Below are 15,308 nucleotides of genomic sequence, written 5' to 3'. Positions count from 1 at the left end.
AAATTTGGAAGAGTGCCATTTACATGTTTTTGTGTGAGACAGTGAAGTGAGATTGCTCGAAAATTTTGTTAAAAGATTTATATTCAGTAACCTTTGTAGCCAGGAAAATGCTGGTGTGTTAATTTCTCCAGTTCTGACATCATTGACAATGGGCTGATAAAACAGAATCCTTATGGTTCAAAAATGTCCAGTAATCCCCCGCAAGCAAAACAAGGCCTACTTACGTCAATCCCAGATGGTGAAAATCTCCCCTAAAGAACACAGCATTCAACTCTGAATTTTTAAAACCTTATTTAATAAAAGGTTTAAAGATACAGAAGAACATTCAAAAGTAAATAAGTTACATAGATACATTACAATCACATCAGCAAGATTTTCTTTAGTGTATTAATTTTTTTTTATAAAAAGCACACAAAAAATAAAATCTTCAGTCTGGTCTATCACAACTGTACAGCAAAAGAGGTAATATTTATATATATGTACACTATTTTAATATGTAACAGTCTTTTTAAAAAAGGGTGCCACAGGCAGCAAACACACAAAAGGCAGTGTCTGATCATTTTTTTTCAAAATAAAAGGAATATAGTTATTTATATGCTATTAAAATATTTATACAATAATTACAGACTGTCAAGGCTGTTCCTGTGCTGTTCCCTCCAACAAGGCCTTCAACTGAGAGACAAATGAGAAAAAGGTGAAACAGCTGCAAATTATCAGAGGCAAAGATTAACACAGCAAAATAGTGGAGGACATACAACTGTTTTATAAAAGTATGCATACTTCCTGTAAACCTAATAGGCTTGGCCAGTCTGGTAATAAATACCATCCAAGAACAATCTGCCCCAGTGAAAGCGTATTTAAACAGTTCGGGCTTGAGTATAAGTTGTATTCCTCCTTCAACTTAACCTCTGGCACATGAGAAGAAAGAGGTTAGGTCACTGAGGCAGTTAAGTATAGGGGATCCCTTTAGACATAAGCAGCACACGACCTCTGTGCCAGGGGTGGAGGTGGGGTGGCAGGAGGGACGGGTGTGTACCTTCGCTGGGAAGGGGGCTGCTGAAGGCTTGGAGGACAGTTCCGAAGCACTGTGTCCTCAGGTGGGTGAGAGACCTCAGAAATGGTCTGGAAATACAGGCACTAGGTTAGTTTCATGCCCTTGCCGAGTGCAGATGGAGGCTGGGAGACGGCTATGTGAGACGGTGTGGGAGGGCATTATGAAGCTGGAGGTGTTTGTCATTTTAACTTCTTAAAGCAAAGAGCGCTGAGTAGAAGAAAAAAAAAAAAAGAAAAACTAAAGATGAGCCTAACGTGTTCACAGGGAGAAAGCACCATAAAGGACGTATACTTACGCCAGCTCCTATGGCTGCACCTACTTAATTGGCAGGTCACGTGCCGCAATTGCATCTGCCCTCTAAGCATGTTAACTTCACAATGCATTCTAGATATAAATCTATCCTGGAGCACGAACCCTTCCTTCTAAAATGCCGCGTTCTGGTGGGATTAATACAGAGAGGTACCATTTTTATTTTCTCCACCTACATTCACCTGGTCTTGTCTCCATGGGTTTAGAAAAAGGAGAATCACTCTAGACAAAGGAGATTTGTTATAGCATGTCCATAAAGAGGCCTGAAACAAAATACAATTTAAATAGAAAAAACCTTGGGAAACGTAAGTAGCACTTTGGGGCAAAGCTGCGAAGGCACTCATATTACACAAGTGATTTAGAAGAGAGACTAAATTTGCTACCTTCCTATTTCTGGAGGGTATGCCAGAAGTTTGCAATCTTGGGATACTGAGTTTGTAGAAGCTTATGGAGGAAATTAACTGGGAAGTTGGAAATCTAGGTAGTTGTCCAGGAGCCTGGGGGGAGCATTTTGTTGCTCCTGTAGCTGGGATCTTGTAGAACCATATAAATGCATGAATGCTGAAAAATACCTGATAGTGCATAGTTGAGAAACAAAACTTTTCTCCCTACCCCCAGCTACCAACACGATGTCTTTCGGCTACCTCAGGAGTTAGCAGAATGCTTTTTGGCTCCTTCCTAACATGTTGGCCTGCCTTTTACTTGCATTCACATTGAACTTTTATACAATAATGACAGTTGAGGGACAAAATCAGAAAAAGAACTCAGCCCTCCTGTGGGGCTGGCAAGTGAAGGGGCCTCCAGAATCTTCCAGTCCTTTGTTAGTGACTCCGTGCCAAATATGGCTTCTTTAAGCCAGAAACAAACCAGAATTCTGGCCTCCAGCCAATCCTCTCAGGCAATTTGCAAGTACAGCTAGAGAAGAGGTAGCAACAAGAACTGCCTTTGACCCCCTTGCTCCTGCTACTCTAGGTGTGACACCTTCCACCTTCCCACCCTCTTTCAGCAGGCACTATCATTCCTATTGGCAAGAGCTTCCAGAGCAATATGGTGAGGGGCAGTAGGGTCTTGGGGACAGGGGGGTGGCGCGGATGCCAAGAAGGTGCCTTGTTTTGGGATAAATGCACTTGGGCCTCTGGAAAGCAGGCGGCCCCTGGTCCCTGAGAGGATGTTAAAAATTAAATATTAAGAATAAATAAATAGCTCCCAAATGACACAAGTCAAGGAATGAAGGCTCCTGTCCAATCTGGTTAGGAGACCTCCCCCTCCCAGGGAAGGATCCAGAAATCTCCAGCACGCAGGACTGGGGGCTGGGCTGTGGATATCAGCGCTGGACCGGGTGGGGTTAGGTGGCAGCTGCCAAGGCCAGGACAGAGGCAAGCAGGAAACCTGCACCAAGGAGGGACAGGCTGGGCCTGGGCCTGGGCTAAGCTCCCTTAGCAGTCTCTAGGGCCCAAAGGTATTTGGCACAAAAGGTGGGAAGCAGGAAGAGCCAAGGCTTATCTAAAGTGCCCTCAGGCCCAGCCCTGCAGCTCCCATCCTCACAGTTCCCCTTCCTCCAGCAGGCTGAGAGCTTGGGCAGGAACATGGGCCTTTCCCCAAACATTTGAGAAAACTTTCCAGCCCCAGCAGGCTGCTAGCAAGTAGCAAAGGGAGAGAGGCCTCTGAGGACAGGAGCGCTGGACCAGCTTAGGCCTGGACACGGATTGCAGGGGTGAGCTCCCCTTTTCCAGCGCTCAGGGGAGGGCCTCTGAGGTCCTCTGGAGCGGAGGGATAATGCTACAATGGGGTGACCTTGTGCTTGGCTCTCCATGGTGACCAAGGGGAGCTGGGGGAAGAGGAAGCAGAGAGACTGCGCAGCAGCAGGGGAACCAGTGTGAGAGGCACCAGTGGCAACGGCTGGAGCCCCTCCCAGAGGGCAGCCCCAGCAAGCAGGGATGCTCATAGTTCCAGGAAAACATGAGGACAACTTCCGACAGACCGAATGCACAGAGAACTGGATCCTGCAGCCCTTAACACTGCTCCTGGGGCCTTTATAAATAAAAGAGCTGTTTATTTTATTGTCTTATTTGTTTTTCCGGAGAAAAGTCCACGTGCTCTCTCCTCGATCCCTCTGTAAGTTCCTGGGCGCCTGCGGCGCTTTGACAAGGCTGGTGCAGGGAGAGCCGGGCGCCCAGGCAGAGGGGCCAGTCCTGGGTCTGCAGGCGGAGCCTTGGGCCTCAGCTCCTCTCTCCAGCGCTTTCCGTCTGGTGGGGGGAGGCAGCGGCCTCGGCCGCAGCCGCCGCAGCCTCTTTCTCCCTCTGCCTCAGAGCTGCAGCCTTCTTCTCCTGCTCTGCGTGGCTCTTCATGTGGGCGCTGCGGCTCTTCACCTTGTAGAACACCCTGCAGCCAGGCAAGAAGGGCTCAAGTAAGAGGTCTGTCCCCACCCCCTGGGCCACCAGGCTAGAGTGTGTGTGTGGGGGGGGGGGGGCTGGGGTGTGTGTGTCCCTGACTAGGTGAATGCCTCTAAGCCTACCCTCACCCTCCAACTAAAGCAGAGACGAGTTCCTAATTCAGTGCCATCTTCCCTCTTCTGCTGAGTGACATCACAGCCCTAGAAACCCTCTGAGCCAATCAGAAGACAAGGCGAAAGCTCAGACTACCTCCTCCTTCTGCCCGCCTACCACCCGCCTACCAACCACCAACACTCTCCCTCCTCGGTCCCCATGGAGACACATCTTACCTGCCACATTTTTTACAAGGGAAAGTGTTCTCCTGATTCTGGGTCTTATTAAATGTCTCTGTTTTTTTCTTCTTCTCTGCAAAAGGCAGCGCCCTTCGTGGCTTCCCTGGCCCCTCCCTTGGCTTCTCTGAGGCCTGGCCACCAGCAGACCCAGGGGCGTTGGGCTCATGGCTTCGGAGGATGAGGATGTCATTGGCCTGGAGAGAATGAAACAAAGAGGCGTTGAGAGATCTGGGGAAGACAGGATCCCGAATTCTGGAATTTTAGGGAACAGAGGACTCCTAAAGGTCAGACACTTCCGCCCTGGCATTCTCTTGAATCCTTTCAGTGACAAGGCACTCACTGCCTTTTCAGCAACCCATTCCATCTTTGGCCAACTCTATCTTTACAGAGTTGCTGGTACGGTAATTGTGGGACAGCCCTAGCTGCCACAGAACTTCTCCATGTATCTGACGGGACTTGGTGTCTCAATTAATGACACATGTGTTCATGTTGCAGTCATGTAGTCCATTCATGACCTGATTCCATAAGTGAGATTCAAGTCCATGTGATGCAAAGGTGCTGGGGATACAGAGGTGACAGACAGGAGCCCCTCCTCGGAGAGTGCACAGTCCCGTGGAAGGGGAAGATGTGCAGGCATCTAGTTCACGACACCATGAGCCACCATGGGAAACGCCAGGCAGGTGCCAGAGACCAGAGGACAGACACCTTGTGCTGACCTGGAGAGGGGTGCTCAGGGCATGTACTCAGGGGCTAGGGGAGCCCCAGATGGCTATTAGAAGTCATAAGCATGTGCACGGGGTCGACCCTACAGGAAAATGTTGACAAACGTCAGAACTCCCTTGAGCCTGTCCACAGTGTACAACACTGAAATAAAAAAACTCTCAGAGCAGATCCCCCAACAGACTCTTCCCATCCCCAGCCTCTCTCGGGGGACCCCTCCCTGACAAGAACAGCTCTGGCTGGAGGTCTTGCTTCTTGGCCTGTGATGTGGTGGACAGAGCACTGCACTAGGACCTGGGGTGGAACCTCAGGCAAGTCACTGAGTACCTCTGAGCCCGGTTTCCTCCATCTGCCAAGCGAGGGTTCACACTGTATGGGGTTCTTGTGCTGAATTAATGAGATCGGGGGCAGGAAAGCACTTTGCAGAGAACATGGGTGAGGGGCCATTATTGCTACGCCAATGACCTCAGCTCAGTTCCAGACATTTTTGTGAGGGACACAGCTCTCTTAGGGGAGCCCTGCCTGAGCTACACCTCATGAATGCTTCCCCCATGTCCCACACACCTTCCGCGTTTTCATAAACCCTTGCTCGCTGCGTCCCAAAGACAAAAGCGGTAGAGCGTGACATTTAATGGCAGCCTCTGGAGTCAGGCTGCCTACTAGCTATCTGACCTTGGGCCTCAATTTCCTCATCTGTGAAATGGGAACAATGGCAGTACCTACCACATAGGGTTATGAGGATTAAATGAGTTAATAGCATCAGGCACTGAATACATTTCCTGCTCTTATGATGATGACAATCCTAGTCATGTTCCTGCTCTGCCTTCCCTCCCGCCCCCTCGGGCCCAGCTCCAGCCCTTCTCCTGGCCCTGGGCTCCCCCAGTGGAGGTCACACTTACCGACTCATTGGCCTGTAGTGTCTGTGTGGCTTTGACAGCCGCTGCCCGCCGGCTTCTCTCTCGCCCCTCTTCCTGCTCCCCCTTCTCTTGGATCTCTGGCACCTCCTCCTCCCCCTCCTTCCTCGTCTCCTTTACTTCCCTCTTGGGCTCCAGCCTCTCTTCACTTGGGGACTCTCTTCTGGGAGCAGGCACCCTGGGGAACTTCTGGGAAGTCTATGGGGGACAAGAACAGGGGCAGTGACCCTAGAGCTCAGCCACAGAGCTCAGTCATGCAGCCATAGTGCACGGATTCTGACCCAGCCAGGGCTCACTTGTCCCTGCGAGTCCTGGCCCGGGCTCCTGTGCTGACTCCACACCCTCCCTCACCTAGTCTGCCTGGCAAAGAAGAGTGAGCTTTGAGCCCTGGGAACCTTCAGGATGAGACCGAGCACTTGAAATGGAGCCAGGGGCAGGGAGGGAGCATGCCAGGCCCTCGCCTCAGGCCACCTATCTTCCCGGATGTGCTCAGGGACACATTCTTGGGCAGGGTGGTCTGGTGGAGCCAGGCAGCAACTTGAGCTCCATTCTCAACTATCTTGTAACGCTTTCTGTACCTCCGCCCCCTTCCCATCTGCAGAATGGGGACCGAACCACCCCATCTTAGAGCAGCATGTCACCAAGTGTGGGCTTATAACCCCAGAAATGACTTTAGGTGGATACACAGACAGAATTAAATAACATTCTCTTTTCAATCCTCTTTCAATCCTGATTATGTTAAGGAGAAAGTCTCCAGTTTGTGTTAATGTGTCTTTTACACTTTTCCAGACTTAAAGAGAGGTCAGGCCTCCGTTTCAGAGCCTTGGCAGATAATAGTATCTAGCTAGAATTTAATAACATTGCTTGACTTTCATACACTAATTTTTACTAGAACCGTCTATGCCAAGCAGTACTTGTTTTCTATGTATGACTCTGATATAAAACTTCCCTTTAGAGTAAAAATGAGTTGACTTAAATATATGAATAGCACAAGTGGTATGTGGAAATGACAGAAATAGTAATGGTAACATATGGTAGGATGCAGAAATAGCAGAAATCAAAAAGGTGATACATGAATGGCTAAAGTTTGGGAAACAGTGTTAGAGGTCTGCTATGAGGGGACAATAAATTGACGCTGGTGCAAATACTGTGGGAAATTTCCTCCAAGTTCTGTATCAACACAGGGTGTTATTACTACGTCACTGGCCAACAGAGAGGGGAACCCAAAGGCCCACGGCCAGTGCCCAGCCCAGGACATCAACAACTTGGGGTTATCAGGGACACTGCCTTCCTCTCTCTGCCCTCCAGGGACTCCTTCCTGGAGGGCTTGCTTTGGACCCAGCCCCAGCCCAGGCTCCCAGCAGCTGAGGATGGGAAGGAAATCACCTTAATATCCACTTCAACCTCTTCCTGGACTGACTTATCGTCACTCGTATCCACATCCCCGAAGGTGAGCGTCCCATTGCGGCCAATTTTCACCTGCTTCTTGTAGGTGTAGTAGAACTCCACACACTGGGCCACAGTCTTGGTCTGGATCTGGTTGAAAACGAAAATGAGGTCAGAGTTCCAGGTTCAGCTCACCTGCCTGAGGATACGCCAACCTTCCTCATGTCTCCCCTTAAACTTAGCAAACACTAAACTCAATCAATCCCCCAAATATAAGCATCTCTCTAACACCTGCTCTGACAAACCACTGACCAATTCAACTAAACCAAGCTTCAGCACTACTTTTCTAAAAGCTAAAACGTACACCATGAATAAAGTACCTTGGAAATAAAATAAAATTTTAAAAAAGTACATCATGGAGCCACTGGGGAGACTTGAATATGGATTGCATATTAGAGCGTGTTACTTATCAGTTTAATTTTCTTTGATGATAATGCTACTGCGGTTTTACGGGAGAGTCCTGGTTTTTAGACAATATTTGGGTCGAGTGTCATGATGGCTGTAACTTACTTTTAATTATTAATTAAAACAGAGAGAGAGAATAGGTGCATGTTTAAGTTTATATACAGACAGAAAGAAAGCAAATGTAGCCAATGTTAACAACTGGCATATCTAAGTGAGGGGTATATAGGTGTTCATTATACTATTCTTTCAATTTTCCTGTAAGTTCGAACTTTTTCAAAATAAAAACTTAAAGGGAAAAAAGTCTGGTCCTGGCACGTGTGGCTCAGTTGGTCGGAGCGTCATTCCGTACACCAAAAGGTGGCAGGTTCGATTCCCGGTCAGGGCACATGCCCAGTTCGCGGGTTCAATCCCTGGTTGGGTCGTATGCAGGAGATAGCCGATCAATGTATCTCTCTCACCTCTCTCTCTCTCTCTCTCTCCTCTTTCTTTCTCTAAAATTAAAAAAAAAAAAAAAAAAAAAGATTCTTTAAAGAAAAATGTCTGGCCACCCTCCACATTCAAAGCCAGGACAGACCTTGCAACATAGACTCTCTTCATCAGTGTGGACAAACAATTCCATTCCTCTCCAGGGGCAGCGACTGACAAGTGAGGACAGAGGACTGTCATATCCTCAAGGGAGGCTAATAAGCCCTGGAAAGCCCGAAAAGGAAGCAGGATGCCCAAATCTTGTTCCTAACTCTGCCACTGAGTAGCTGTGTGGCCTTGGAAAAGTCTCTTCATGTGTAAACAGTGAGTGGGGTGAGACCAGATTATCTCTAAGGGCCTCCCACGCTCTGAAGTCCTAGCCCTCCCGTTTCACAAATCTATTTGGCCACTGGATTTAGTTTCTGGGCTACTTTCCCACACACAGAAGACACAGGCTGTTTCCTCTGACTCTTCTCACTCCCCCAGGCTCGCAGACTGCTCAGCCAACTTCTGGGCAGCACTGAGGTCCTATGCACAGAGCCCAAGGAGGCAGAGAGGATCCTCTGGGCCTGAGGAGAAACAGACATGCTCCATCTCCCAGGAATGGCCAAATCGCAACTTTATTAATTAGATCCCGTTTGCACGTTTACTGCCAATTCTCTCTGATCATCTGTTTGGCTACTGGTCTGTTCTTTTCATTAAGGCATTAGGGGCTCCTGGAAATATTGCCCAATCAGGAACCCAGCAGATGTCTGATCTCACAACAGGGCCCTTGTAGGAGAATTCATCAGCACTCTGCCCAGTCCCCAGAGCCATCCTTGGCACCATCTACCATCCCAAGAGGAAAAAGCAAGCTCTTGGAAGCCCTTTTCCCTCAGTGGGCCACACAACTCACTCTCCCACAGCCCAGATTTTGCCAGACGGGGTTGGTGGGAAGCTGCGCGCCTGCAAATTAGCAAAGCACTTTAGTCCCCCAGAAGAACATAGGGAGAGGACAAGATAAAGCTGGGACAGCTAGGCTCTGGCCTCCGCTACCTGGTCAGCCGAGTTACTGGAAAGAAGCCCTGGGTCTGACAAGACGTAGGCAGAGGCCCCACCCAGTTCAGTTACACAGTCACTGGTTGCTCTCAGTTCCCCTTATCGTAGGGTGACCTCTCCTCCCACAGACGAACTATGGCCTTCGAGTGCTCCAGGCCCCCGGGGAAGGGCTCAGCTCAGCCTGCAACCCTCCTTCTCTTCTAGCTCTCCCTCGGGGAAGCCACTATTTTAAGTTGTTGTGGGGTTTTGTTTGTTTGTTTTTGTTAATCCTCACCTGAGGATATTTTTCCATTGATTTTTAGAGAGAGTGGAAGGAAGAGGGAGAGACAGAGAGAAACATTGATGTGAGAAAGACACATGGATTGGTTGTCTCCTGCACACACCCCAACCAGAGCTGAGGAACCAGCAACCAAGGGTCCTGTCTTTGACCAAAATCAAACCCAGGACCCTGCAGTCCACAGGCCAATGCTCTATCCACTGAGCCAAACCGGCTAGGTTTTGTTTTTTTTAAATATATTTTTATTGCTTTCTGAGAGGAAGGGTGAGAGAGGTAGAGACATCAATGACGAGAGAGAATCATTGACTGACCACCTCCTGCACACCCCGCACTGAGGATTGAGTCCACAACTTGGGCACGTGCTCTGACTGGGAATCGAATCAAGACCTCCTGGTTCATAGGTCGACACTCAACCACTCAGCCATGCCAGCCGGGCACCACTATTTCAAGTTCAATGCCACTGAGTCTGATACCCATTCAGGCTTCTCTCTGGATTAAGACCCCAGGGTGTGGCCACACTATCCTAAGGTGAGGGAAGGGGGCTTAGAATCAAGGGCCGGGGGAAGCCTTATCCCCCCCCCCCCCTTGTTTTGTTTACAAAATTCTCTGAGGCTACTCAGTGCATTGAATTAAGTGCTTTTGAAGAGGGCTTGGTAAGCGACTGCAGGCCCCCACTGGTAGGGGAACCACAAATCCTACAGGCAGCTCCTGCCCTCACTTGCCCCTTAAACAGAGCTCCAACTCACCAGCTTCTGCACCAGGAAGAAATCCTTCTTGTAGATGGCAATGCCCTTGTTGAACAGCTTCCTCTCAGACATCTTCCACTGGTCAGAGCCTGCGGGGCAAACAGGGAGCCGGGTAGTGAGGTGGGTGGGACTGTGAGCATCACGGGGGTGGGGGTGGGGGCGATTCTGACCAGCTGACAAGTCAGAGCTGGCTCCACAAACTGCTTCTGCCACTTACTAGCCCCGTCACTTGGCCCTGAACCTCACTCCCCTCACTTGTGAAGCGGGAACTAATAATAGAAGCCGCCTCCCCAGTTGTGCAGACTAAATGAGATCATGCATGCGAAACCCTTGGTGCCCAGCCTGGCACAGACGACATGGACCACTCCACAGGGATCGGGAACAGTAGCTGCTATGATGATGCCCAGTGGTCCACGTCCCTCTTAAAGCACAGGGTCCAGAACGGGACATGGCACTCCAGGGGCTGGCTAAGTCCCAGGTACCTGATGGCAGTTTGGATGGCAGTCCCCGGATCCCTGTCCCTTGTACTGTGTCCTGGGTTTCCTGGCCTGGACGGGCTCCCACCTGCCCACGCCCTCCCGTCTTCCTCTCCAGGGCACAGTTAGCCCCTTGAGAGCCACCCCAGCTTTGGAGTCAGTGCTTTGGCTCTTGGCTTACCCACCCCCCATCTCCCCCACCCAGGGCTGTGATTAGCACTAACTGGGCCCCACTGATGGGAGACCCATTGAGGCTCCAGGCTCTAGACCCACCCCCCACCAGGCCCACCTGTGTAGTGATAAGTTGCCAGTGGGTGGTTGTGGGGCCTCAGGGGCTTCTTCAGTAGCAGCTTATTCAGCGTTTCCTTCAAGGGGAGTGAAGAAAAGTCAGGGCCCTGGCAGGGTTTCAGTGGGCAAAACTTAGAGGGCCTCCTCACGCAATCCAGCTGCAGAAGGCCCTCAGTGCCGCTCTGTCGGAGGCGGGGACCCAGTGACCCAGAATCGGGGACTGGGGTGGATGGCACGACCCTGTGCTGCGAAGTTTAGAACTAGGGTTTCCTTGGGCTGAGCCCCTACAACCCCCAACTTGGTTGGACCCTCCAGCCTGTTTCAAATCAGCATGTGAGCAGGCCTGGCTCCTGGGCAGCAGAGATGGATCCAGGCCAGCCTCCCTGAGGGCCCTTCCCTCCACTGGGGGAGGTGTCTCACCAGGATGTCTCCCCTGGACTCGTGCAGGCAGTGCAGGGCCAGCTCCTGGTTGGTGCCAGCTCCAGGGAAAATGCTGGAGCAGGCAGCTGTCAGCAGGTCTTCCACTGCATTGTGGGAGCGAGGGAGGGAGGGAGCATGGGGAGGGAGGAGAGGAAATCACTTTCAGGGCAGGCTGGGCTGGGCGGGGTTACGACCAGCCCACCCACCTACCCAAGACCATCTTGGCTTGCTGGCTCAAGTCTCCTCTCACCTTGCCTCTGCTTCTCCCGGCTGCTCTCTAGGTCCTCCCATGGCTGCCACACCAAGTCGGCCTTGTGGGGGTCTGCAGCTGCCAGGGCACGGTCCCTCATGGAGGGGATTTCAGCTTGGAACCGGGAGCCTACATTGATCCGTCTGCAGGGGTGGGAAGGGTAGGAAGTGAGGCCTCATTTTGCTGGGGGGGGCGGGGGGGGGGGGGCAGGTGGCAGAATCTGACTTTCTCCTTGGAGGATGGGAGAAGATGCAGAGGGCAGCTGACAGAGGCTGAGCATGGCAAGGCCTCAGCTGGGTCTAAGGCAGCGGTTCTCAACCTGTGGGTCGCGTCCCCTTTGGGGGTCGAACGACCCTTTCACAGGGGTCACCTAAGACCATCCTGCATATCAGATATTTACATTACGATTCATAACAGTAGCAACATTACAGTTATGAAGTAGCAACAAAAATAATTTTATGGTTGGGGGTCACCACAACATGAGGAACTGTATTAAAGGGTCTCGGCATTAGGAAGGTTGAGAACCACTGGTCTAAGGGAATCTGGCTTCTGGGAGGACACCTGGCAAATGGCACCAAGTGCTGCCAGAAAGGCAAGGCCCCGGTGTTGGGAAGGGAGAAGGAGCTCCGGGTTTACAGGCGGGGAAGGAGTCTCTCCGACTACCCTTCTAATTCTCAGAGGCAAATGCAAACCAGACCGGCCCCTTCCTTTTCCTGCGACTTCCACACAGAAGCAGGGTGAGGAAAAGAAAGCCCAGAGTGGCCGCCCAGCCCTCTGCAGGCCCTGCAGAGCCCTCTTCTCCTCCAAAGGCCGGCCTGGATGCCTGCACCCCACTGGCCACCCTCACACCACGGGCCAGAGGCAGGGCTGCACTTACGGCTCGATGCTCACTGGGGTGGCTTCCCCCATCACAGAGAGGACAGGTGGGGTGACTTCAGCACTATCTAGGGGACAAAAGGCAGGTTGGTAGACCGTCCCCTCCTCCCTTCAGCAAAGCCCTCCCTACCCAGCCCTAGGTGGCTGCTCCCAGCATTAGAACCACAGTGGTGACTCACAGAGGTTCACACCTGGAAATCAGGCATCCCGAGTCTCGGCTCCCAGCCTGCCATGGTGACAGCTGACTGCAACTTTACTAAATATGTGGGTGCCTCCATTTTCCACACCCACTGAAAGGGGCTCCTACGGTTAATAATGTGAGGAGTGAATGAAATCATGCACAAAACCTAGCCCTGGGAGCTCCCCCACGCCAGGTTAACTCCAACATGAAACTGTGGTTGTACTAAGAAGGCGGCCGAAACTTTTCTGCACCCTAGTGAGGTGGGGAAGCAGATCGCTGTTGCATAATTGTGTTCTCACTTCCTTGCTGGGTTCTCTGCCTCGGTTTCTCCTGAGCTAATCTCCTAATGCCTCACATGATCAAGAGACACTCCCTTGCTGCAAAAACAGAATCTTTGCTGACTCCTCTCTGCAACGAGAGATAAAACCTGCACTCCTCAGCAGTCCCCTTCCACCTCGGCCCCCCACCGCCCTCCCGCCTGGACCCTGGGTCCTAGCAGACTGGTTACACGTGGGCCCTCACTTTCCCTGCACAGTCTTACCTCCATGTCTCTGTCACACTCCTTTCCTCTGCCTAGCGTGTCTTCCCCGCCCCTTCACAGTTCAAGCTCAGCTCTAGCCCCACCCTCTCGTGAATGCTTTCCTCCCTACCCCAGGCTAGCAGCCTCTGCAGGTTTTGGAGCTTAGGGTCTGCTTCACTCACTGCCTGCTGATCCCACACCGCAAGGAACCTCTGCTTTTCTGTCTCCCAGGCCTCCATGTTAACTCTCTAACGACCCCGTATTTTCCTTAGAACAGACCATGGTGTCCCCCTATATCACTGGCGCCCTCAGAGGATCCGATTCGAGGCTTTACACCCAAGTTCTTGGTAAATATTCATGCATGGACAGACCTTTTCTCTGCTACTAATCTGGTCTCTACAGTGACTTCTTCCTGCACAACCCAGGCAGGGAGAGAAGCTTTGAATCTTGGCGTGGAAGTGTGAGGGCAGAAGGCCAGCCAGCCCAGGTGAGCCGTTTCTCACTCACAGACACCAGGGGGCACCAGAGAGCTAAGCCATGGGTGAGGTCAGGATCAGAGGTTAATCTGGTGATGGCACCGCCTCACCCCTGTGCTATGCCTGGTAGTATTTACTCCCACTGAATCCTCTCCCCACCCTAGGAGATAGCATTATCACATTCTTCTGGGAAATGGATCTTTTTGTAGAGCGGGCAACATTTTTCAACAATTCAAACCCATGCGAGCCAAAATGTCTGCTCTTGGCCAGAATGACCGAGGAGAAAGGATCTGCCACGTAATATTAAGAACAAACATGACGCGTCAGGCATGAAATGACGTGCTGTGCATATGGTAATGCATCTGAACCTCACCACAACCTTCTGCGGTAGCTAAGCTATTAGGTTGAACCATAGGAAACCACTATATATGGACCTAAAAATTGTTGGATATTGGCAATTTCATCATCAACCAAACACTACACTAATATTCTCATCTAAACACTGAAGAAGCTGATGCCCAGGGAGAGTAAACGACTCGCACAGGGGATGTAACAGTAAATGGTGCAATTGGGATTTGAACCCAGGCCGTTGGGCTGACACCCCCCTTCACCCACATGTATTCTTGAACCAGGACAACTTCCTGCTCTTTCTCAGAGATGAGAGAGTGGAGCCCTTTTTCTCTCAGCATTCCAACCCAATCCCTAGCAGCCCCATAAAATGGGTCTCATCCCTGCCCACTGCCCTCCCTCTCCACACGGCCCCTGAGGCAAGGGTTACTCACTAGACCGGAGCAGGGTGCGGTGGGCACTCTTCGGCGTGATGGGAGGAGGGGCCGGGATGCTGCTCGTTGACATGATGGCATTGAAATAGAGGCCGGAGCCTTCCCGCACGGGGCTGAGGATGGGAGGTGGTGTATAGGGGGGCAGCTCAAAGCTCCGCTCAGAGGGGTGGTCAGCCAGGCGGACAGGAGAGCGCAGGTGGCTCTGGTACGGGGTGATGTTGGAGTAGACCGGAGGGGCGATGAAAGTGCCCGCCTTGGTGGGGATGATCAGGGGCTCAGGCCTCGGCCGCTGCTTTGGTTTCCGCACCGAAGGCTCCCCCTCCAACTTGACGTTCATGTCTTCAGCCTGGAGAAGGAAACAGAAGCAAGACGGCTCAGCCTCCTACGTCCTGGGATGCTGAAGTCTTGACCACTGCTTGCTGGTCTCACCTTTGAAACTTAGTCTGCCCACCGCACCCATCAAGGCAAGCCTGAGACAGGTGGCAGGTCCCAGCAAACTGTTTCTGTCAAGGGCCAAACAGTCCACTTAGGCTTTGCGGACCACATGTCGTCTCTGTTATAAATTCTTCTTCTCCCCAGTCCCCTCACCCCCATTTTCAAAAATACTCCTTTAAAGATATTGAAACCATTTTTGCGTCTGAATTTGGGCCAGGGCCCATAGTTCCTGCTGTAAAGTATGCGATAGGGCAGAGGACTATAGTTAAGGGCCTAGGCCCTGGAGCTGGATTGCTTGGATTGCGATCCACCTCCCTTACCTACCACTTAAAGTAAATTACTCAACTCTCTGTGTATCATCATTTTTAACATGGGTATAAGTGCCTACTTAATGGGGTATCTATGAGGACTAAATGAATTAATATTGAAAATCACTGAGGACAGTACCTGGCACATAGTAATTACTCAATACATACTGGCTGCTATCACTACGTAAACTCTAGGC

General features: G+C 51.1%; 1 protein-coding gene across 3 annotated transcripts in view; it reads right to left on the bottom strand.

Annotated features, from left to right (window-relative positions):
- Nucleotides 1-289: 289 nt before the first annotated feature.
- MIDEAS (mitotic deacetylase associated SANT domain protein) overlaps nucleotides 290-15,308 on the bottom strand; it is a 66,920-nt gene continuing 51,901 nt past the window's right edge. For 2 of the 3 annotated variants that reach the window (XM_070416926.1, XM_070416927.1), the window contains exons 4-13: nucleotides 14,369-14,714; nucleotides 12,411-12,477; nucleotides 11,534-11,676; nucleotides 11,284-11,387; nucleotides 10,865-10,940; nucleotides 10,100-10,188; nucleotides 7,109-7,258; nucleotides 5,708-5,920; nucleotides 4,086-4,282; nucleotides 290-3,745 (exon numbers count right to left, since the gene is read on the bottom strand). In XM_070416926.1, the coding sequence (XP_070273027.1) occupies nucleotides 3,583-3,745; nucleotides 4,086-4,282; nucleotides 5,708-5,920; nucleotides 7,109-7,258; nucleotides 10,100-10,188; nucleotides 10,865-10,940; nucleotides 11,284-11,387; nucleotides 11,534-11,676; nucleotides 12,411-12,477; nucleotides 14,369-14,714 (1,548 nt within the window). In that variant the 3' untranslated portion in view covers nucleotides 290-3,582. The remainder of the gene's footprint in view (nucleotides 3,746-4,085; nucleotides 4,283-5,707; nucleotides 5,921-7,108; nucleotides 7,259-10,099; nucleotides 10,189-10,864; nucleotides 10,941-11,283; nucleotides 11,388-11,533; nucleotides 11,677-12,410; nucleotides 12,478-14,368; nucleotides 14,715-15,308) is intronic. The other variant, XM_070416928.1, reaches the window with a different exon arrangement.

This window comes from Myotis yumanensis, unplaced genomic scaffold (genome assembly GCF_028538775.1).
Source record: "Myotis yumanensis isolate MYYU_CA2020_CCGP unplaced genomic scaffold, mMyoYum1.0.hap1 SCAF_1, whole genome shotgun sequence".
In the NCBI taxonomy this organism is placed as follows: domain Eukaryota; kingdom Metazoa; phylum Chordata; class Mammalia; order Chiroptera; family Vespertilionidae; genus Myotis; species Myotis yumanensis.
The sequence above is the reverse complement of the archived record's forward strand: the minus strand, read 5'-3'. Positions and strand labels throughout refer to the sequence as shown.